The sequence below is a fragment of the Psammomys obesus genome, unplaced genomic scaffold (genome assembly GCF_907164565.1).
Source record: "Psammomys obesus unplaced genomic scaffold, mPsaObe1.curated_primary_1811, whole genome shotgun sequence".
In the NCBI taxonomy this organism is placed as follows: Eukaryota; Metazoa; Chordata; class Mammalia; order Rodentia; family Muridae; genus Psammomys; species Psammomys obesus.
In genome coordinates this window covers 17,922,522-17,945,706 of record NW_026596095.1, presented here as the reverse complement: position 1 = coordinate 17,945,706, position 23,185 = coordinate 17,922,522, and the positions used below count along the sequence as shown (strand labels likewise).

Here is a 23,185-nt window from a genome sequence, read left to right as displayed (position 1 = left end):
CACACACACACACACACACACACACACACACACACACACACACACACCTGTGGCTGTTAACTACTGCCTGCCTCTGAGGGAACCAGTGGCAACACTCCACATGGCTGATCATTTTGCTCCCTTCCTTTGGTGGGCTTTCATCTGGGTCTTCTGACCCATGGAGATCCTTGGGTCCACTTCATGTTGGAATTCAAAACTAACTCCTCCTTCCCCACTGACTTCTCTTCTCTAGAGAGCCCATTCAATTCCACAGTCACCTCTTACTTACCCACTGTCCCTAAAATTCTGCTTATTGGTCTATATGGGTACATTGCTCTGATCTCGGATACCTGGTCCATCCCTAAAACCTGATTAGTTTTCTCCTGAGAAATCGCACACTCTTTATTCAAGATTCTGCTGGCCCAGGAGGAAATTGTACATTAGAAGGCTTTCTTCTGGAGAGATGCAGAGCCTCGAGGCTCTGCAATTACAGCGTGAGCTGGGTGGCAGAATCTACCCTCCCTTTGCTGAGCTGTGTGTACAGTGCTCAGGTTACACACATGTAAATGGTGGTGCTGGGTTTACTGCGAGAGTAAACTTTCTCTCAGAAACTCAAAACTCTGCCGTGCATTTTCCAAACTGCACAACAGTCAAGGTTACTAGATAAGAGATTGTGTAGGGTGGATCACGACTCATCAAAAGAAAGTAATAATTGTTGATATTTATTTACTATGTCCACTGAACACATAGTAAACAAACAGGTTTGTTTTTTGTTTTTTGTTTTTTTTGGACGGGAACATCAATCCACCCACAAAACTTTCGAGCCCAAATTTACCCTGCTCACAAGATGTGCAGGGATAAAGATAGAGCAGATAGAATAGAGATTGAGGGAATGTCCAGCCAATGCCTGGCCCAACCAAAGACCCACCCTATTGGAGAGTGCCAACTCCTAACACAATGAAAGATAATCTGATAAGCTTGCAGACAAGAGCCTGACAGAGTTGCCCTCTGAGAGACTGCCCAGCAGTGCCTCAAACCAGATGGTGAGACTCACAGCCAAACATTGGTCAATGTGCAGGGATTCTTGTGGAAAAGTGGGAGGAAAAAGAGAAGGATCTAGAGGTGACAGGAGCGCCACAGAAGACCAACAGAACCAACTAACCAGGCCCCAGAGGCGTTTGCTGAGGCTGAAGCATCAAGGACCATGCATAGACTTGACCTAGAACCTTCCTACAAAATATAGCCAATGAGAAGCTTAGACCTCATGTGGGTCCTCAAGTAAGGAAAGTGGGGACTGTATCTGACATGGACTCTCTTGCCAGCTTTTTGATCACTTTCCCCTGGCTGGTCTACCTTGCCAGACCATAGGGGAGGAGGACACACTCAGCCCTGATGCAACTTGATGAGCTGTGACTTGTTGAGCTGGGGTGAATGGGGGGGGGATTTTCTGAAAAATAGGGGAGAAGGGAGGGGGAGGGGAGAGAGTAGGACTGGGAGGAGAAGAGAGATAGGGCTACAACCAGGATGTAAAGTGAATAATTTTTTTCCCTTGGGTGCATATATGTATAGTATATGTCTGTCCACATGTTACATATGTGTATGTGCATGTTTGTGTATGTGCGTGTATGTGTGCAGGTGTGTGCACACCTGTGAGGTGGAGATCAAAGGAGAACACTGGGTGTGTGCTCTATCACTCTCTACATATTCCCTCGAGGCAGAGCAGTTAGTGGGCACCAGTGATCTTCTTGATTCTGAGCCCTATGGCGCTGGGTCATAGATCTCATTCCTCAGCTTCTCCTGCAGGTACTGAAGAGTCAGCGCCATGTCCTCATGCTTGGGAAGTGAGTGTTCTTACCCACTGAGTTTTCATCCCAACCTCTTCATTCTATTCATGTTTTTGTAAAGAGAAATTCCGTTGAGGGTGAGTTACTAAAATAGATCTGTTCTGATTTAAGAGCCTAAAAATTTAGCATCAAATGTACTGGTCATTTGGGAAGAAGAGTGGGAAACACAGCCAGATAGAAAGGCTAAGTTTTACCTAGCGAGGGAGTAGACCTGCACTCGCTACGCTAATCAAAGATGTTTCAAAATCTGAAATCATTCAAAGCATATTATGCCCCTAAAGAATATTCGGGACATCTCTAACCATATAGGTAACATTCTGTTTTATAGAGAGACCTCAAACGTGACCGCTGTACCCAACAATAACTAATCAGTCTGCGACTTCTTTAATTTATCCACAGCTACACATATTGAGTCCATTATTTCCTTCTGTTTCCCCAGCAGGTGAAGGACCACCTGCAAGGACAGCATGCAGCAGCAGAAGGGCATCAGGTCTTTATGGCTATGCTTCTGGAGGGCTGAAGGAAGAAGGCATGCAGCAGGAATTCACAAAGGCCTTTAATCCTAACACCTGTGTGTGCCATAGACCGCTTCGGCTGCTTCATTAAGTTATGTATTGAATCAAATCATTCTCCCTTCATGCTGAAAAGCTGAGGCATTAAGCTAGAAAAATTGCCCAAAGTCACTTACTGCTCGTAAGTGGTAGAATGTCAACCCAGGTGTCTGCCTCCGGAGTGCAGAGCCCACTCCCGCAACTCTGTGCCGTGTGTTTTATATGCTTCTTTTATATGCTGCAGAAGGCTGACATCTTCAGTGGGTTTATCAGGTGCATATAAAATTATCGTTAAATGTGAATTACTAAATATGTATCTATTAAGCAGAGTTTTTTTCTGTATCTTTAAAATACTTTATCTGTTGATTATTTTTTTTAGGTGTATAGATTTCATTATGTTTGTCATATCTTATAGGTCTATATAAGTGAGTATATACCGTGTTTGTCTTTCTCCTTCTGGGATATTTCACTCAGAATGATCTTTTCTAGATCCCACCATTTGCCTGCAAATTTCATGATTTCCTCCTTTTTGATTGCTGAGTAGTATTCCATTGTGTAAAAATACCACAATTTCTGTATCCATTCCTCTGTTGATGGACATCTGGGTTGTTTCCAGGTTCTGGCTATTACAAATAAAGCTGCTATAAACACGATTGAGCAAATATCCCTTTTGTGTACTTGAGCAAAGTTTGGGTATATACCTAGCAGTGGTATAGCTGGGTCTTGAGGAAGCACTATTCCTAATTGTCTTAGAAAGCGCCAGATAGATTTCCAGAGTGGTTTTACCAGTTTACATTCCCACCAGCGGTGGAGGAGGGTTCCCCTTTCACCACAACCTCTCCAGCATGTGTTGTCACTTGAGTTTTTCATCTTGGCCATTCTGATGGGTGCAAGGTAAAATCTCAGGGTCGTTTTGATTTGCATTTCCCTGATGGCTAATGAGGTTGAGCATTTCTTTAAGTGTTTCTCTGCCATTCGATATTCCTCTGTCGAGAGCGGACATGGGGTAAGATGATCAATCCTCGTTTAGAAAGACAGATGGGATGTGCATTGAACGTATGACAGGAGTCTACTGAGCGCATCTGAAAGACTCTAACTATCAGTGTTTTCAAAGCAGATACAAAGACTCATGACCAAACCTTCGGCAGAGTATAGGGAATCATATGAAAGAAGGGGAGTTAGTATGATGGGGAAAGGATAGGAGCTCCACAAGGACCAAACATATTGGGGCACAGGGTCTTTTCAGAGACTGACATTCAACCAAGGACTATGTATGGATATAACCTAGAACCTCTGCTCAGATGTAGCCTGTGTTAGCTCAGTAACCAATTGGTTTCCCATAGTGAGGGGAACAAGGACTATTTCTAACAGAAACTCAATGACTAGCTCTTTTACCTCCCCACCCCCCAAGGGAGGAGCAGTCCTGTTAGGCCACAGAGGAGGGCTTCATAGCCAGTTCTGAAGATACCTGATAAAACAGGATCGGATGAATGGGGAGGAGGTCCCCCCTATCAGTGGACTTGGAAAGGGGCACGGTGGAGATGAGGGAGGGTGGAATTGGGAGGGAATGAGGGAGCGGGACACGGCTGGGATACAGAGTTAATAAAATGTAATTGATAAGAAAAAAAATTAAATAAAAAAATTCTTTATCTGATTTCCGCATGGATTGATAAGAACAAAATCAGAAGAAATATATCTTGTTTATATATAATGTTCCTTGCATACACATATATTTTTACATAATTGCTAAGTTACATATTATGTGTACTTATTTAGAAAGCAGAATTCTTCATCCAAAAACTACTGGCAAATTTTAACAGATTATTTCTACACTTATGAAACCATATTCATATCAAAAGGAAGAAGCCAGAAGCCCCGGCTTTATTCTATATTTGTTTTTTTTCTTTATTAATTACACTTTACTCACTTTGTATCCCCCCCGTGGTTTCCTCCCTCCTCCCATCCCAATCCCTCCCTTCCTCCACCTTCTGCCTGCATGCCCCTCCTCAAGTCCACTGATAGGGGAGGACTTCTTTTCCTTCCTTCTGATCCTAGTCATTAGGTCTCATCAGGAGTGGCTACATTGTCTTCTTCTGTGGCCTGGTAATGCTGCTTCCCCCTCAGGGGGAGGAAATTAAAGAGCAGGCCAATCAGTTCATGTCAGAGACAGTCCCTGTTCCTATTACAAAGGAAATCATGAAATTTGCAGGTAAATGGTGGGATCTGGAAAAGATCATCCTGAGTGAGCTATCCCAGAAACAGAAAGATGCACACAGTATATACTCACTCATATAGACATATAATATAGGATAAACCTACTAAAATCTGTACACCTAAAGAAACTAATCAAGAGGGAGGACTCTTGCTAAAATGCTCAATTCCTATCCAGAAAGGCAAAGAGGCTGGACATCAGAAGGAGAAAAGAGGGAACAAGTCAGGAGCCTGACACAGAGGACCTCTGAAAATCTCTGCTCTGTAGACTATCAATGTAGATACTGAGACTTATGGACAACCTTTGGGCAGAGTGCAGGGAATCTTAGGAAAGAAGTGGGAAATAGTAAGATCTGGAGAGGACAGGAACTCCATAAAGAGAGCAACAGAACCAAAAAAATCTGAGCACAGAGGTCTTTCCTGAGACTGATATTCCAACCAAGGACTATGCATGGAGATAACCTAAGACCCTTACACAGATGTAGCCCATGGCAGTTCAGTATTTAGCAGAGTTTACGGAGGGGCTTGGGGTAGAGCTCAGTGGCAGAGCATCTGACCAGCGTGGGCAGCGCTTTGCGTTCAGTCCTTGCTACTAGACAAAAATTGTATTATGCGTTTTCTATCAACACTGTATGGAGAGACTGGGATTAAAAAAAACAAGGGGCTCTGAGAATAAAAAAAAAAAAAAAACAAGGGTAACAGCTTCCATGAGATAAAGTAACAGACAGTCAGCTTAATTATTCATGGAACACTACAGGTTACCCACATTAATTCAGGTGAAATGAGAGGTAATATATTTCTTAGGAAATACAGCATAAAGTTGGCAATGGAAGCTCTTTAATTAATTTAGTTGGAAATAATTCTATATTCTACACTATTTAAATACATGAATGTGCATGTGAAATAAAGACATATGGATTACAGTAAAATAAAGAAATAGTTATACCATATAGGCTCTTAATAATACAACCCATCTGGAGTACAATGGAGTCCTTCATGCCACAATGCCAATGACACTTAATTAAATTCCCCAAACTCTAAAGCATTCGGGCTTGTATTATCATTCTCACTGTTTTATAATAACAATAAAATATACTTTGTAAGACTATTGAGTTTATCCAGGTGATGATACATGGCTGGTTTGACATAGCAGTGAGTGAACCCGGGGCTTTCTACACACCCGTGTGCACAAAGGCATGCACACATTTTTCAAATTTCTTAGAGAATGCATGTGCCCTCCTTCTGCCCCCAAATCAGACTATGTGAATCTGGAAAAAGCTGGACTGAAACACAAATATGAAATATGGGAATTGCTAAAGTGTTAGGTTAGAAGGAGCTTCGTATGTAATTTAGAACATATGACTAGAAAGCTCAATACTGCCCCACAGTACAATATTTTACCCCAGAAGAACTCTTTACAGTGCATATACACAGCTTGAGTTTACGGTTTCATAAAGCCTTGAGAAACGACAATGATAGTATTAGAACAAAGAAAAGAAGCAAATGGGTACTTAGGGGAAGAGGGCATAGCGACATCTTCAACTTCTTTCCAAGTGTATCTGCAAACACAAATGGAAGCTGCGCGCCTCCCTGTGCAGTTGTCTGATGGAATTTGCTTGTGGTTTGCTCTTACATTTTTTTCTCACTGGGTAATACAGAATTACAACATGCACACCACTTTAGTGCTCAAAATTCCTAAGGGAATTACAGCTACTTTATGTTCACATGCAACTCCAAAGAAGAATTATGAAGAGGGCTCTTAGACTCAAAACAACAACAAAAAATGATAGGCAAGAAAATGGCCTTAGTATGAGAGGGTTATTTGCTTACTTCTAAAGACAGTGAAGGATATCTGGGCTAAAGAAAAGTTCTTTGTATTTTGTGAAGAGGACAAGATAGAGTCCTGAAAATATTTTCAAAGCAACTGGTATATGCCATTTGTGTTAAATTATTTATTTGTGGAAGAGTACTAATGTTTAGGCAAGAATAGTTTGATTGTGAAAATCAAAACCAAAATTGAACCCTACAATTAAATTACTCTATGTGATGTAGTAAGTTAGATGTGGAGGAAAGTAAAGATGAATGAAAGCACAGTTCCTGCATTGAAGATTAAAAAAAAAAAAAAGTCTGTTACGGAAAAGAAGGCTGGAGAAATGGCCTAGTCTTTAAGAGCACTGGCTGCTCTTCCGGAGGAACAGAGTTCAATTCCCAAGACCCATGTGTTAGACGATAACCATCTGTAACTGTGGCTCTGACACCCTCTTCTGCTCTCCACGGGCACCAGAAATGCAAGTGGTATACAGATACATACGCAGGTAAAATACCATACACATAAAACATAGCAATATTTTTAACAAAAAAAAAATGAGAGACAAAAATGATTAGAAATAACTACAATGACCCAAAGGAGAATAACAGAATTCATTTTTTCCTGAGTGCTTACCATGTACAGGTGTCACATGAGCTATTTTATGTACGACACTTTAACTTTTACAACATGTATTAACAGAGGACACTGTCTTACACATGTGGATAGTGCTACTACAGTGAAGAAGTAATTCATACAGGAGGCTGAGACTAAGAATGACACAGCCTGGATCTGACTTGTACCCTGTCTAACTGCAAGTCCATGCTCTCTCCTTTAAGCACAATATACTGTAATAAGCTGCATAGATAACTTTTTGTGGGAATCTGAGAAAGGAAGAAAATCTCTTCAGTAAAGAAGAAAATTATCTTGTGTTTGGATATGTGAACATGAGGTTTAAGAGGAAGGAGTCCCAAGAAAGGAGAAAAAAAAAGCAACCACTTAGAATAGAAAATGTAAATGGTTCAATTTGGTCTAGGTAAAGCATAGGGTTCATGAAGAACATAAATGAAAATCAGTGTAAGGTGAGACAACAGGCCAAATCAGGAGGCTCTGTCACACTCTAGACAGAGAACGCATTAAGATTCAAATGTTTGGCATCAGGAAAGGGACATTATCAAAGCCATGGTAGAAAAATTTATCTGGTCAACATAGGTAATAGGATCCCCACTTATTTCTCTCAGCCCAGCCTTCAGCGCCTCCATTTGTCAGAGGAAAGCCAAATATTCACCCTGTTGACTTGCTCCCCGCAGCTCACTTGCTCCCCATAGCACCAGTGTGAAGAACTGCAATGGGGACATATGCAGGAGAAATCTAAAATCTTACCAGGTATGCTGTAAGCTAAAGGGATTTAGTCATCCCACCTGACATTAGCAGTGCTATTGTGTTTACAGGACCGTAGCCCTGACTTTAACAACAGGCAGGAGGAAGAAACAGAGGGAGACCCGGGACAAGAAGAGCAACATAGAAAGAAAGTAAGGGAGGGAGTCAGTAAATGATTCAACAAGGACAGAGAATCCAGCATCTGGACAGAAACCCAACACACTAGGACCATATGTTGAACAAGGTTCAGATCCCATGTTATCTGCAAGGTGCCATAAACAGGGTGCCTTAAACATCACATGGTTGCTAGAACTTGAGGTCATACAGGCACAGGCAATTCTCACAGGCGGGGTCAAAGTCATCCTCAGAAGTCCTGGGTCTGGGGCATTTAAGAAACTTCACATTTGAGTTTTGGGCAGGGTGATAATATGGATCTATTTGCATTTTCCTACATGTAGACCTCCAGTTAGACCTGTACCATTTTTTGAAGATGCCGTCTTTTTTTCCATTGTATGGTTTTGGCTCCTTATCAAAAATCAGGTATGCATAGGTGTGGGGGTCTATTTCTGAGTCTTTGATTTGATTCCATTGATCTAGGTCTATGCCAGTACCATGCAGGTTTCATTCCTATTGCTCTGCAGTGTAGCTTGAGGTCAGGGCTCTGTTAACTTGAACTGACTTGGGCTACACGAGGAAAAGCTACCAATAATGAGGGCATTCTCCTCTCCAATATAAATTAAAATAAATAAATGAGAGAGATCTGATAGACTAGGGCCTATCAGACAGCAGGGGAGGAGGACCTCCCCTATCAATGGACTAGGGAGGAGATAGGGGGTAAGAAGGAGGGAGGGTGGGCCAGAAAGGAGATGAGGGAGGGGGCTACAACTGGGATACAAAGTAAATAAATTGTAAATAATGATGATGATAATAATGACAATACTGTCAAAAATAAAGAACTTCAAGGTACCAAAAAAAGAGCCTAACTTTTCTTCCAGGTTAATGTGAAAGGAGGACTGTACTGCAGTAAGTGTGGTTTTCTGCTTGTATTATTACTCAACCTTCTAGCTAGAGCTAAGAGTAACTAGGTTCATACCGTATAGAATGAAGACTAACCTATAAGAAGTAACTCCTGACACCGACTACAAGGTTATCATAAAATGGCTTATCAGGGAACAATCTAGGGCAGAAGCGGGGTTCAGCACATCACAGGGAAAGAAGATGGACTGGAACACAGCAAGTGATTGCATCGCTTACAGGGGTTACAGTGTTCAAGGAAAGCATCCTCTTTAACGCCCAACTCCTCTCGATAGCATCCTGCTACCGAGGAGTACGGAGGCTTTTGAGTTTGAATTTGCTACACTACTGATAGGAGCTTGCTTCATTTCTATAATTCTAGCTTTGTATGTGTTCCCCACCTCTTAAAAATGTTTTTTTTTCTTCCTTCAGTATGATTTAGAGTTCAAAAGACTGCCTGTGGGCTGCATTCGTGCTTACTTATAAATCATGTCTGCGGCAGTTGGAGAACAAAGTCAGTGCCCGACTACATCAAATCGGAAGCAGCTAGCGGGATACCTCAGTGTAAATAATGAGTCTGTGGGCTCGCAGTCTGCGTTAGGACTTGATTAATCAGCATCTGAGGCAAACCAGCCCACGTGAACAAGTCGCCATGCCCAGAAGAGCTTGGGCATTGGCTTGGGTCAGTTAAGAGTCTTGTTCTGTGGGAGGGAAGGAGGCTACCTTACGCCGTAACTTGCCATCTGGCCCAGCAGGTGAAGTGAGTCCCTCAACCCTGAAGTGTCTCCCAGCTTCACTCCTGGAAAACAGCTGGCCTTTTGGGTACTGTCACAATTTCCAGGTTTTTCCTTTTTTTTTTTTTTCCAATTCTTTGAAAACAATTGAAGGAAAACATCCCCACTAGGAAAATCCTAAATTGGGGTCAATTAGTCAGGAAAGAGATCACTTACCTGAGGACCAGGCTGACCCTGAAATTGGAAAAGAAGAAAAAACAATTATAAAATTGATGTCTATGATGGATATTTTCAATATATGTTTTTAACATGCTGATATCTAAAATCATTCTAAACATCTTTAAAATATGTCTGAAAACAATAATATGAATAACTTCATATTGGATCTTAAATCTTTGTATCCTGTGAATTGAGAGTCCTGGGAACAAAAGCATTGATGACACACAACATCCACAAACTCTCCAACTGAGTCTTCAGTCGAATGAGACTAAATGAAAGACGCAGAATCTTCCAAAATAACTAAATAGACTTCTGGGGTAAGCTGGCAGAGTAGAAGCTGCCTTTCTGTAAAGCATAAAGAAGAAGAGATTTCACTCTCTTCCAAAGAGAGAAAGAATATCAGAAATCGCAGAGTGGGACAGAGCAGCCAGCTGAGAAGAGAGAAACACTCGGGCAATGCGGAGACAAGAGCACACAACACCCGCCTCCCAGCTCTCAGCCATGCCTGTAAGGCACTGGCTTTGGTGAAGACACTGGCAGTCTAACCCACAGTCCTCAGAAGTGTTGAATGTAGTGTGTGTGTGTGGGGGGATCTGCTGCGACAGTGGCTTCCTGTGTGGGTCAGCTTATGTTTGAAAAGTCTGTGGCCTACTTGCCATTCTGAGAGGAGTCCTCTATTAAAGAGCATCCCAGGAGCCTGATAAGTCAAAGATCCTGGAATTAACCTGCCATCGCCTCTAGAACCTGCCATCGCCTCTAGGAAAAAGTGGGTGGCAAGTGGCAGTAACAGATTCAGCGAGGGCTAGACACAAACAGGAGACTCAGGGAGCAGGAGGCTCATTGGTGAAGGATTCTGGGGTTGTGGTCCTGCCTTTTTGATGGCAATGCCTTCATTGGCAGTGAGCAAAATAACTGATAGCACAAGGCTCAGACTCCATGATCACCCTTGGCAACCTTCTCCCTCCTGCAGGGTGTTCAGTACTGAGCAGGATCGGAAAGCTGTATAGCACAAGTCACACCGCAACAGCTCAGTCATCTACCTGCTTCTGCTCACACACAGCACAGCTGGTAAACACCCCGTGGCTTAGACCTTAGCCACACAGATGGACACGCTGTGCAGTCTCATGTGAGAGACAGCTGAAAAGCTAAGGATGCTTAGAGGTACCCCGGGTCTGCAAAGACAGGCGGCTGCAGCCCCGAGCAGTTCAGACCACTCCAGGTACAGCACCAGCTTGAGCAGGATCAGAGATGCAGCTCTACCTTCAACCAACCACCCCTCTGCCTAGCAGGACGGCAAGAAGAAGCACTCCATTATGTTGATATTATACTCTGGGGAAGTTGGATTCACAAGACTAAGTCTCATAACAAATATTAGATTACAAGTAGTTAAAATACCAAGTATGGGGCCAGAGATAAGGAGTTAAGGGCAAGTATTACTGCAGAAGACCCAGGCTCTGTTCCCAGCAGCTATTTCAGGCACCTCACAATTGCCTTTAACTCCAGCACCAAGGTATCTGATGCCCTCCTCCAGCCACCATGGACCGACAACACACTCATGTACACAAATAAAACCACTTATCAATATTACCCAGCTGTGGACTCTGGATGCTACAGTAACCACTGGCCTGGCCAGACAGGCCTACAGTGCAACAGTGCCACGCATATCATGGAAGTTTCCACCACCTCCTTATTGGATCTAAGTCTCAATCCACATAAGGAGACCCATACGTGGTGCCACCGTTGGACCAAGAACCTGTGGCTAGACAGGACACAGCGGACAACCCACTACTGTTATTGTGCTGGATGGACATACTAACCGATCTAATGACTTACTGTCACACCTATAGATTAATGCATCTCTCCACCCTCATCGAAGAAGCTTCTGTTCGAGGTACTTGGTCACTAATACAGTGAGTCACAACTGGCCATGATGAAGAAAATAACCTGAAGAACGTTCAACCCTAATGCATCATCTAGGTTACATTCTCTCCTCTCAGGGTTCAGGGATGTTTGTGGAAGATCAAACAAGAAGACTGTAAGAGGAGAGGTGGTCAGTGAATCCAAGGAAATGGTGTTCTCCAGACACAACAAGGCATCTGTGCACTGATGTACAACAATGGTCAAGGTCAAGCCATACCAAGCCCCCACATGGAGAAAGAGGGTAGACATGAAATCTTAGTCCGATCCAAACACCTATTGGCAATTGAAAGCTTCTGGGGTGTGCGTGGGGGGGGGGGAGAGTCAGTTTTTGTTAAGAGTATTGCTACTGGTAATTTGATCACATTCTGGCAGAAGACCACACATCCAAGAATATATGAAAACTCAAGTTGGACTTTCTGGGAGCAGGGAAAGAACATGAACAAAAACCTGTATAGGTAGAGAAACTGAGCAAATCTGGAAGGAGTTGGGGGGCATTGTGAATGTGGCCAAAACTCATTGTACAAAATTCCCAAAGAACTACTAAAGACAACATTTAAAATATTCCAGCTATTAGGGAGAAACATTCTGTTTCATATAGAACCCATCTGGATTTAAAATATATAATCATTTATCTTTGAATAATTTTCTGTGATATGAAAAAGGGTATAGGTAAGTCTAGGGAATCTGACTTATTTTAAATCTTTCTTTCATTAATTAAGTAAATTTGTTCCTTGACAGTTTCACACATGTATATAAGGCCTAGTGAGATTCCCACTCCTCCCATTTCCTTACTAACCCCTTTGTCCCTCCTCTCTTTCCCACAAATCTCTACTTTGAGTTTATGCATCTTTCTTCAACTATTCTCCTGTCTTCTGCTCCTCATTTTTTTTACCCTTTCCCTTTACCAGTACCTTTCCTTTTCTTTCAAACATTTCTTCTTTCCTCCTACGTAAACTTCAATAAATTTAAAGCATTTTTCTGTCAGCAAAGAAACTGAGATTCTGATAAAAAAATAAATAAACAGCAACTCCTAAAGCAAAAAAAAATAATAAATAACCAATGAACTGAATGAATGAAATAAAGCATATCCAAAACATCACCAATATACTAGATCAAGCAGAACAAAGTGTATCACGTATTTCTGATATAAAGTAAAACTACACTCATAGTTTCACAAAGAAAGATAAATGAATAAATAAGCACGAGCACAACTTCCCACAACTCTGAGATATGATCAATACATCAAACCTAAGCAAACAGGAAAGAGGAAGCTGAAGGAGAGGTAAAGATGAAGGAAGAAAAATTAGGAAAGAATCACTTCAAACCCAGCAAAGCAGCAAGTCCTGATGGTAATTAGGAAGAAAGAAAAGACTACTATATCAATCAGATCAACTCAGGAAATAACCAACAAAATTACAGGAATCAGCAAACTTCTTTCTATAATAACTCTAAATATAAAGCATTTGCTCTTAAATCTCCAGTTAAAGGACACAGAGTAATTGCTTGGATTATAAAACAGTAACACACCATCTGTTGTCCCCAATAAAGAGACCCAAGCAGCAAAGACACATAAAGACAAAGACTTAAAGGATGGTAGTCAGTGCACATCACTAACAAAAGTCAAGATGGCTTTTCAAAATCTGATAAATTAGGCTTCAAGCAAATATTAGTCATGAGTGATAAAGAATTAAATACATATTAATAAAAGACTAGTTCATCAAGAAGACATAACACCTGTAAATGTGTACATAACAAATGTTGGGGCTCCTGTTGTTTTGTTTGCTCTATAAGGCAAACACTGAAGGGCATAAAAAGTGGAGTTATGTGGTAGGAGAGCTCAATATCAAGGTACAGTGATACATAAGAATCACATTATTTTGTGTTTAATAAAATAATTAAATTAATAATTTTAAAGCAGCAAAACAAACACGCAATATGCAGCCTCATCCTATCGGCTGCGTCATAGGGTACCTTACTCCAAATTCTGTGTAGCCTCCCCTTTCTCCATTCTTAGAGTGTCTTTAAAACTTGCTCAAAAAAGTTTCATGTTTACTGGGGATAAACCAATTCATTTCAGGAGCTTTGCCTGAAATATGGTGGGGTAAGCTTTATTTAGCCCAGTGGGATACAGGAACCAAATCTATTTCCAGTAGATGTTACTATGCTCTTATACTCTCCTAGGGGGAGAAAAGAGAATAGTATGTCTTAAATTGATTCTTACTGAGTACTAGGCACTTTGGGATATGTGTTTTGCCATTCATAGTTTTGAGCCTCGTTAAATTGGCAAATAGAGAAACTAAAGATTCTTGAGAAGAAAGCAAGACAAAGTCTATAGGATGAAAAATCAGAATTTACTCCCAAACTAACTGCAAAGCCCAAGCATTTGATGGAGTCCTTCTGCTTCTAGAATATGTTTAAAGATTATTATTTTTCTTTCTTTTTTTTTAAGTCTTTTTATTTTTTATTTTTTTAATTTTATTTTATTAATCATATTTTATTCACTTTGTATCCCCCCATAAGCCCTTTTCTCCTCCCTTCCCGGTCCCACCCTCCCTCCACCTTCTTCACACATGCCCCTCCCCAAGTCCACTGATAGGGGAGGTCCTCCTCTCCTTTCTTCTGATCTTAGTCTATCAGATCACATCAGGAGTGGCTGCATGGTCATCTTCTGTGGCCTGGTAAGGCTGCTCCCGCCCCCACCAGGGGGAGGAGATCAAAGAGCAGGCCACTCAGTTTATGTCAGAGGCAGTCCCTCTTCCCATTACCATGTAACCCACCTGGACACTAAACTGCCATGGGCTACATCTGTGCAGGGGTTCTAGGTTATCTCCATACCTGGTACTGGTTGGAGTATGAGTCTTTGGGAATACCCCTGTGTTCAAATTTTCTGGTTCTGTTGCTCTCCTTGTGGAGTTCCTGTCCTCTCCAGATCTTATTATTTCCCACTTCTTATATAAGATTCCATGTACTCTGCCCAACAGTTGGCCATAAGTCTCAGCGTCTGCTTTGATAGTCTGTAGGGCAGAGCCTTTCAGAGGCCCTCTGTTGCAGGTTCCTAGGTCGTTTCCTGTTTTCTTCTTCTGATGTCCATCCTCTTTGCCTTTGGGGATGGGGATTGAACATTTTAGTCAGGGTTCTCTCTCTTGATTAGTTTCTTTAGATTTTAGCAGGTTTATCCTATGTAATATGTCTATATGAGTGAGTATATACCATGTGTGTCTTTCTGCTTCTGGGACAGCTCACTCAGGATGATCCTTTCCAGGTCCCACCATTTACCTGCAAATTTCATGATTTCTTTATTTTTCATTTCTGAGTAATGAAAAATACTCCATTGTGTAGATGTACCATTCTTCAGTTGAGGGACACTATTAATGTGTGGGGATCTATGTGTGGTTTCAGTTTTATCAATGTTTCTTTTACAAATGTGGGTGCCCTTGTATTTGGGGCATAGATGTTCAGGATTGTGATCTCTTCCTAGTGGAATTTTCCCTTGATGAGTATGAAGTGTCCTTCCCCATCTCTTTTTATTAATTTTGGTTGAAAGTCTATTTTATCAGATATTAGAATAGCTACTCCTGCTTGCTTCTTTGGTCCATTTGCTTGGAAAGCTGTCTTCCAGCCCTTTACCCTCAGGTAATGTCTATCTTTGTAACTTAGGTGTGTTTCTTGCATGCAACAGATTGTTGGGTTTTGTTTACACATCCATTCTGTTAATCTGTGTCTTTTTATGGAGAATTGAGTCCATTGATATTGAAAGAGATTAATGACCTGTGGCTGTTAGATTCTTTGATTTTGATGTTGGTTGTGGTCATAAGGTTGTGTGCTTGGTTGCTTTTGTTTTACTGTAGTGAGGTTAATTATTTCCTGTGTTTTCTTGAAAGTAGCTAGTTTTCTTGGGTTGTATTTTCCCTTCTAGTGTCTTCTGTAATGCTGGATTTGTGTGTAGGTATTGTTGAAATTTGTTTTTGTCATTGAATATCTTATTTTCTCCATCTATGAGGACTGAGTGTTTTGCTGGGTATAGTAGCCTGGGCTGATATCTGTGTTCTCTTAGGGTCTGAAGATATCCGTCCAGGCCCTTTAGGCTTTCATAGTCTCTGTTGAAAAGTCAGGTGTGATTCTAATGGGTTTGCCATTATATGTTACTTGGCCTTTTTCCCTTGCAGCTTTTAGTATTTTTTCTTTGTTCTGTATACTTACTGTTTTGATTATTATGTGGCAGGAGGATTTTCTTTTCTGGTCTAATTTATTGGGTGTTCTGTAGGCCTCTTGTATTCTTATTGGCTTCTCCTTTAAGTTGGGGAAATTTTCTTCAATGATTTTGTTGAAAATATTTTCTGGGCCTTGGAGGAGGGAATCTTCTTTTTCCTCTATTCCTATTATTCTTAGGTTTTGTCTTTTTATGTTGTCTTGAATTTCTTGGATGGTCTGTATCAGGAATTTTTTTATATTTAATATTTTCTTTGACAGATACATCTATTTCTTCCATTGTATCTTCCACATCTGAGATTCTTTCTTCCATCTCTTGTAGTCTATTGGTTATGCTAACCTCTGTAGTTCCCGTTTTCTTCCCTAAGTTCTTTCTCTCTGCAATTTCCTCCATTTGTGTTTTCTTTAATTTTTCCAATTCTATCTTCAGATCTTGAGCCGTTTTGTTGATTTCCTTCACCTGTCTGACTGTATTTTCCTGTGTTTCCTTCAATTCCTTCAGCTGTTTGTTTGAACAATCCTGTGTTTCTTTTATTTATTTCAGTGATTTAAGCATTTCCTCTCTAAAGGCCACAAACTATTTGGCTGCAACTTCCTGTATTTCTTTATGGATGTCCATAATTTGTTTGTTTTTATCTTCCTCTATTTCTTTATGCATTTTATTTGTTTCCTCTGTTATCTTCTTCATGAGCATAGCTGTTAGGTCATCTTCTTGAATTTCAATTATGCTGGGGTGTCCAGGGCTGCTTGCCCCTGGATAACTGGGTTCTGGAGATGCCATATTGCTCTGTCTTTTGTTGTTTGAGCTTTTACGCTGGCCTGGCCTCTACCCATTGGGCTATCTTAGGTGTTTGGAGTTAGTTTCTGGTGGTTCCTGAAATCCTGTGGTGGAGAGAATCCCCTTGGCAGGAAGATGGTTTTTCCTGAAGGAAGCCTTCTCAGCTTTTTGGGTATAGTCACTGGATGGCCGGTGTTTTTCAGGAGTTGCCGCTGCTCACCTCAGGCATAGAGACCTGAGTGGTAACTGTGGTCCTTGTTAGTCAAGAGGGCTCTCCTCTCACCTGGAGAAGTCCTAAAGACAGCTGCTCTGCTTCTGGGTTTCTTTCTGTAAATTTAGTGTTCTGCTGCTGTAACCTGTGTGTCCCATGGTTTGGTCATTTTTGTTAGGGATAACTGGTTGCCCCTTGGAGCATATCTGGGGGTTGATCTTGGGGATTCCAGGCTTTTGTAAGTCTGAGGTTGGGGCTCTGTGCCTCAGTACCCAAGAGGTAATCTGTGGCAGGTGGGTACCACTCTCCTGGTAACAGCAGGCTATCTGGTGCTCAGCAGGTCCCTGGGTTGGGCCGGTCTATGGGACCTATTCCAGGGATATATTAGGTGGCCTAAGTCTGTCCTCTTTGCTTCATTCCCTGTGGGGTTTTCTCCCGACAGGGACTCCCAGTCTCTGTTGCCCTAGGGCGCACAGCACTGACTGTGCCTGAGAGCTGGGTGCACAGCAATTGTCTGTGCTCTTGGCTGGAGCCCAGTTCAGTGATGGCAGCTCATACACGCTGGTGTGCAAGACTTTTTCCAAGGAAAGACTGGGTGACCCAAGTCAGTACCGTTTCCTTCCCTGTGGGGTTTTCTCGAGACTGGGACTCCCAGTCTCTGATGTTTTTTGTGCCCACCAATCAGCCTGGGAAGGTGATCAGGACACGCAGGCGTGTGGCTCTGGTCTGGTGACCTAGTGCCTGCATGACCTGGGATCTCTTCCAGGTTCTGGCTGGGTGGCCTGAGCATGGACCCGACTGGTTCCCACGCTGTGGGGGTTTCCTCTCATCTGGGAAACATGATCACTGTTGTTTTAGGGCCCAGAGTTCAGTCTCTTGGTCGCTGTATGAAAAATGTTGTCCTGCTCCTCAGATGCAATGTTCTCCTGGCACCACCATCTTGTCCCTCCTTTTTTTTTTCCATTTTGTGTTGTTGCTATTTTATTTATATTTTTAGTTATTCTCTTTATATCTCAATCTTAACGCCCTCCCTCTTCTCATCCCAGTCCCTCCCCTCTGTCATTCCCTCATCCCCTTATTCTCCCTCCCCTGCCCCTCAGAAAAGGTGAGTCTCCCCCCAAGACATACCCACCTCGGCACATCTGTCTCATTGGGACTGTGAACTTCCTCATTCACAGTGTTCTGGCAAGGCAGCCCCAACAGGTGGAAGTGATCAGAAAGCATGCAACAGAGTCCATATCAGAGTCAGCACCTTTCTAAGGGATCCACATGGAGGCTAAGCTGCCCAATGGGTATATATGTGTAGAGTGCCTAGGTCTAATCCATGCATGGTCCTTGGTTGGTGCTTCACTCTCCGTGAGCCCCTCTGGACCCAGGTTAGCTGGGACTGTTGGTCTTCTTGTGGCGCTCCTGTCCCCCCAGGTCCTTGTATCCTTCTGTCCACTCTTCTGTAAGACTCCCTAAGCTCTGCTCATTGTTTAGCTGTGAGTCTCAGTTTTTGTTTCAATCCATTGCTGTGGTGGTGTGGGGGGGTGAGGTCTCTGAGAGGACAGCCATGTTGGTCTCCCATCTGCTATAGTATCTCGGGTTGGGTCTCTTCCATGGAGTGGGTCTCAGGTTTGGGCTAGGCATTGGTTGCACATTCCCTCGATCTCTGCTCTGTCTTTATTCCTGCACATCTTGTAGGCAGGGTAGATTCTGGGTGGAAGTTTTTGTGGGTGGGTTGGTGTTTCCTCCCTCCACGGGAGTCCTGTTTGGTTAGAGGGTGGGTGGCCTCTGCAGTCTCCATGACCCCAGCTACCAGGAGTCTCAGCTAGAGTCTCCCCCAAATCTTCCCAGGAGCCCACCCTGTTGTAGGTCTCCAGCTTGTCTAAGAGGTGCCCCTGCATATGGTTTCTCTTCTCTCTGCAAGCCCTCTGTCCTTTGGCCCCTGATCTCTTCATTTCTGATCTCCACTCTCATTTCCTTCAGTGTTCCCTCTTTTATCCTGTTGCCTCTCTTCAACCACTTCCACTGACTATTCTATTTCTCCTTCTGAGTGAGATTTGAGCATCTTCTTTTGGGCCCTCCTTATTACTTAGCTTCTTTGGGTCTGTGAATTACAGTATGGTTATCTTGACTATATGGGTAATATTGGCTTATAAATTGAGTTCATACAATGTACTTCTTTTGGGGTCCGGGCTACCTCACTTACTGGATCTTTTCAAGTTCCATCCATTTGCCTGCGGATTTCATGATTTCCTTGTTTTTAATTGCTGAGTAGCATTCCATTGTGTACATGCACCAGTTTCTTTATCTTTTCTTTACTTGAAGGACAACTGGGCTGTTTTCAGTCTCTGGCTATTACGAACAAAGCTGCCATGAACATAGTTAGCAAATGTCCTTGTATGGTGGAGCACCTTTTAGATATATGCCTATGGGTGATATAGCTGGATCTTGAGGTAGCACTAGTCCCAATTTTCTGAGAAGGTGCCAGTTTGGTTTCCAAAATAGTTGTACCAGTTTGCATTCCCACCAGCAATGGAGGAGTGCTCCCCTTTTTCCACATCCTTGACAGCTTCCTGCATGCCCATTTCTTGGTCCCCATATTTTTTTTATGTGAATGACTGCTTACCTGAATGTATATATGGGCATCATAGCGGTGTACTGTGCCTAAGGGGACCAGAAGAGAGTCCAATCCTCTGGAATCAGCCATGGAGTGACCACAAGTGTGTTGGGAACCTAACCAGGCTCCCAGGAATAACAGTAGCTGCTCTTATTTGCTGAACCATCTCTCCAGACCCTTGCTCTGGAAATCCAGGCTCATGGGTGTTTGCAAACACCCTAAGCATTGAGTGAGGAGACCCTCAACATCCCCACTGCTCCTGGGCAGCTACAGTGTAGCCCCTCCTCAAACACCTGAGTGATAAGCTTGGCCAGAGACTAACCACCAACAAAACTCAACTGTGTTTCCTTATTGCTCCTCCTGGGTTCACTGAGAGACAGAAGTATTCTTTTTTTTTTTTTTTTTTTTTTTTTTATTTCACATCAACATAATTTAATTCATATGTCTTAAGAAATATTTTATTATGTAAAATGTAGAACAATTATTTATTTCCAAATTTTTTTTTTTTTTTTTTATTTTTTTTTTTTTTAATTTTTTTTTTTTTTTTATTTTTTTTTTTTTTTTTTTTTATTTTATTTTTTCTTTTTAGTTACATTTTCTTAACTCCGTGTCCCAGCTATATCCCGCTCCCTCATTCCCTCCCCAACCCCACACTCCCTCCCTGGTCTCCTCCCTGCCCCTTTCCAAGTCCACTGATAGGGGAGGACCTCCTCCCATTTCATCTGTCCCTGTTTTATCAGGTATCTTCAGGGCTGGCTGCAAAGTCCTCCTCTGTGGCCTAACAGACTGCTCCTCCCCTGGGGGGAGGTGTCAAACAGCCTGCCCTTGAGATCCTGTTAGAAATAGTCCGTGTCCCCCTTACTTTGGAAAACTACTTGGTTACTGAGCTACCACAGGCCACATCCGAGCAGAAGTTCTAGGTTTTATCCATAGATGGTCCTTGGTTGAGTTTCAGTCTCAGAAAAGACCCTGTGCCCAGATATATTTGGTCCTTGTAGAGCTCCTATCCTTTCCATATCATACTAACTTCCCTTCTTTCATATGATTCCATGCACTCTGCCGAGGGTTTGGTTATGAGTCTTAGTGTCTGCTTTGAAACACTGCTAGGTAGAGTCTTTCAGATGCCTTTTGTGGTAGACTCCTGTCATAAGTTCAAGGCACATCCCATTTGTCTTTCTAAATGAGGATTAATCACCTTCGCCTGTGTCCACTTTCTTGATTATCTTCTTTAGGTGTGTAGATTTCATTATGTTTATCATGTCTTGTAGGTCTATATAAGCGAGTATATACCAAGTTTGTCTTTCTCCTTCTGGGATACTTCACTCAGAATGATCTTTTCTAGATCCCACCACTTGCCTGCAAATTTCATGATTTCCTCCTTTTTGATTGCTGAGTAGTATTCCATTGTGTAAAAATACCACAATTTCTGTATCCATTCCTCCGTTGATGGACATCTGGGTTGTTTCCAAGTTCTGGCTATTACAAATAAAGCTGCTACGAACATGGTTGAACAAATGTCCTTGTTGTGTACTTGAGCAAATTTTGGGTATATACCTAGGAGTGGTATAGCTGGGTCTTGAGGTAGCACTACTCCTAGTTGTCTGAGAAAGCGCCAGATTGACTTCCAGAGTGGTTGAACCAGTTTACATTCCCACCAGCAATGGAGGAGGGTTCCCTTTTCTCCACAACCTCTCCAGCATGTGCTATCACTTGAGTTTTTCATCTTGGCCATTCTGATGGGTGTAAGGTGAAATCTCAGGGTCGTTTTGATTTGCATTTCCCTAATGGCTAATGAGGTTGAGCATTTCTTTAAGTGTTTCTCTGCCATTCGATGTTCCTCTTTCGAGAATTCTCTGTTTAGCTCTGTTCCCCATTTTTTAAGTGGATTACTTGGTTTGTTGCTTTTCTGCTTCTTTAGTTCTTTATATATACTTGATATTAGCCCTCTGTCAGATAAAGGGTTGGTGAAGATTCTTTCCCAATCTGTAGGCTGTCTATTTGTTTTGATGACAGTGTCTTTTGCTTTACAGAAGCTTTTCAGTTTCATGAGGTCCCATTTATTGATTGTTGCTCTTAGAGCCTGTGCTGTTGGTGTTCTGTTCAGGAAGTTGTCTCCTGTGCCAATGAGTTCTAGGCTGTTTCCCACTTTTTTTTCCAGCTGATGTAGAGTATCTGGTTTTATGTTGAGGTCCTTGATCCACTTGGACTTTAGTTTTGTGCAGGGTGATAAAAATGGGTCTATTTTCATTTTTCTGCATGTAGACATCCAGTTGGTCCAGCACCATTTGTTGAAGATGCTGTCTTTTTTCCATTGAATGGATTTGGCTTCTTTGTCAAATATTGAGTATTCATAGGTGTGTGGGTTTATTTCTGGGTCTTCTATGCGATTCCATTGATCCTCCTTTCTGTTTCTATGCCAATACCATGCAGTTTTTATTACTGTTGCCCTGTAGTACAGCTTGAGATCGGGAATGGAGATACCTCCAGATGATCTGTTGTTGTACAGAATTGTTTTGGAGATTCTGGGTTTTTTGTTTCTCCATATGAAGCTGAGAATCTTTTTTTCAAGGTCTGTAAAGAATTGAGTTGGTATTTTGATGGGAATTGCATTGAATCTGTAAATTGCTTTTGGCAGGATGGCCATTTTCACAATGTTAATCCTACCAATCCATGAGCACGGGAGATCTTTCCATCTTCTGAGATCTTCTTCAATTTCTTTCTTCAAAGACTTGAAGTTTTTCTCAAACAGGTCTTTCACTTGCTTGGTTAGAGTCACACCAAGGTACTTTATGTTATTAGTGGCTATTGTGAAGGGTGTTGTTTCCCTAATTTCTTTCTCGGCCTTTTTGTCTTTGGTATACAAGAGGGCTTCTGATTTTTTTGAGTTGATTTTGTATCCTGCCACTTTGCTGAAGGTGTTTATCAGCTGAAGAAGTTCTCTGGTTGAATCTTTGGGTTCGCTCATGTATACTATCATATCATCTGCAAATAGTGACACTTTGACCTCTTCCTTTCCGATTTGTATCCCCTTGATCTCCTTTAGTTGTCTTATTGCTCTGGCTAGGACTTCAAGTACAATGTTAAAGAGATATGGAGAGAGTGGGCAGCCTTGTCTTGTCCCTGATTTCAGTGGGATTGCTTTAAGTTTCTCTCCATTGAGTTTGATGTGAGAGACAGAAGTATTCTTCACTTGGTAATAGATATAGTTTTCTAGTCCATTGTGTTGATGATTACTATCAGCTAAGGGTGAAAGCCAAATTTCTTATTTGGTTTTCTAAAACACACTCTAAATGCGTACTTATAAATTATGGCTAACATTCATAAAACCCAACAAGTTGATTTTTCTAAAATGAAATTACTGAAAAGGCTCTTTATGCCCATGCAAATCATCAAAATGTTTCTACAAATCAAAGTTTGAATCAAGAAAAACCCAGAGCCATGCCAAGCGAAACAGTTAAATCACAGAACTCCTGAAGTCAGGGCCTTGTTTGCAGCAGTAGAAAATGCCCAGGCGCTGAGCTGGCTGATTTACTGTCTGGCAGCAGGAAGGGCAATGCTCTGGCCTCTGGCCCCAGCAGGAGGGGAGGAAGGGAGTCTGCAGGAGGAGCAGACTCTAAAAAGCTAATCAGAACAGTGCGCTGGAAAGCAATCAGCCAGTAACTGATGTTAGAGGGAGAGTGTTCCAAGGAAGCTGAGCATTTTGGGAGACAAGTGAAGCACAAT

At 42.1% G+C, this 23,185-nt stretch overlaps 1 protein-coding gene across 1 annotated transcript in view; it reads right to left on the bottom strand.

Annotated features, from left to right (window-relative positions):
• The window catches only part of Col25a1 (collagen type XXV alpha 1 chain), a 410,134-nt gene that overhangs the window by 164,055 nt on the left and 222,894 nt on the right, over positions 1-23,185 (bottom strand). The window contains exon 5 of the mRNA XM_055628339.1: positions 9,737-9,754. Coding sequence (XP_055484314.1) covers positions 9,737-9,754 — 18 coding nt within the window. The remainder of the gene's footprint in view (positions 1-9,736; positions 9,755-23,185) is intronic.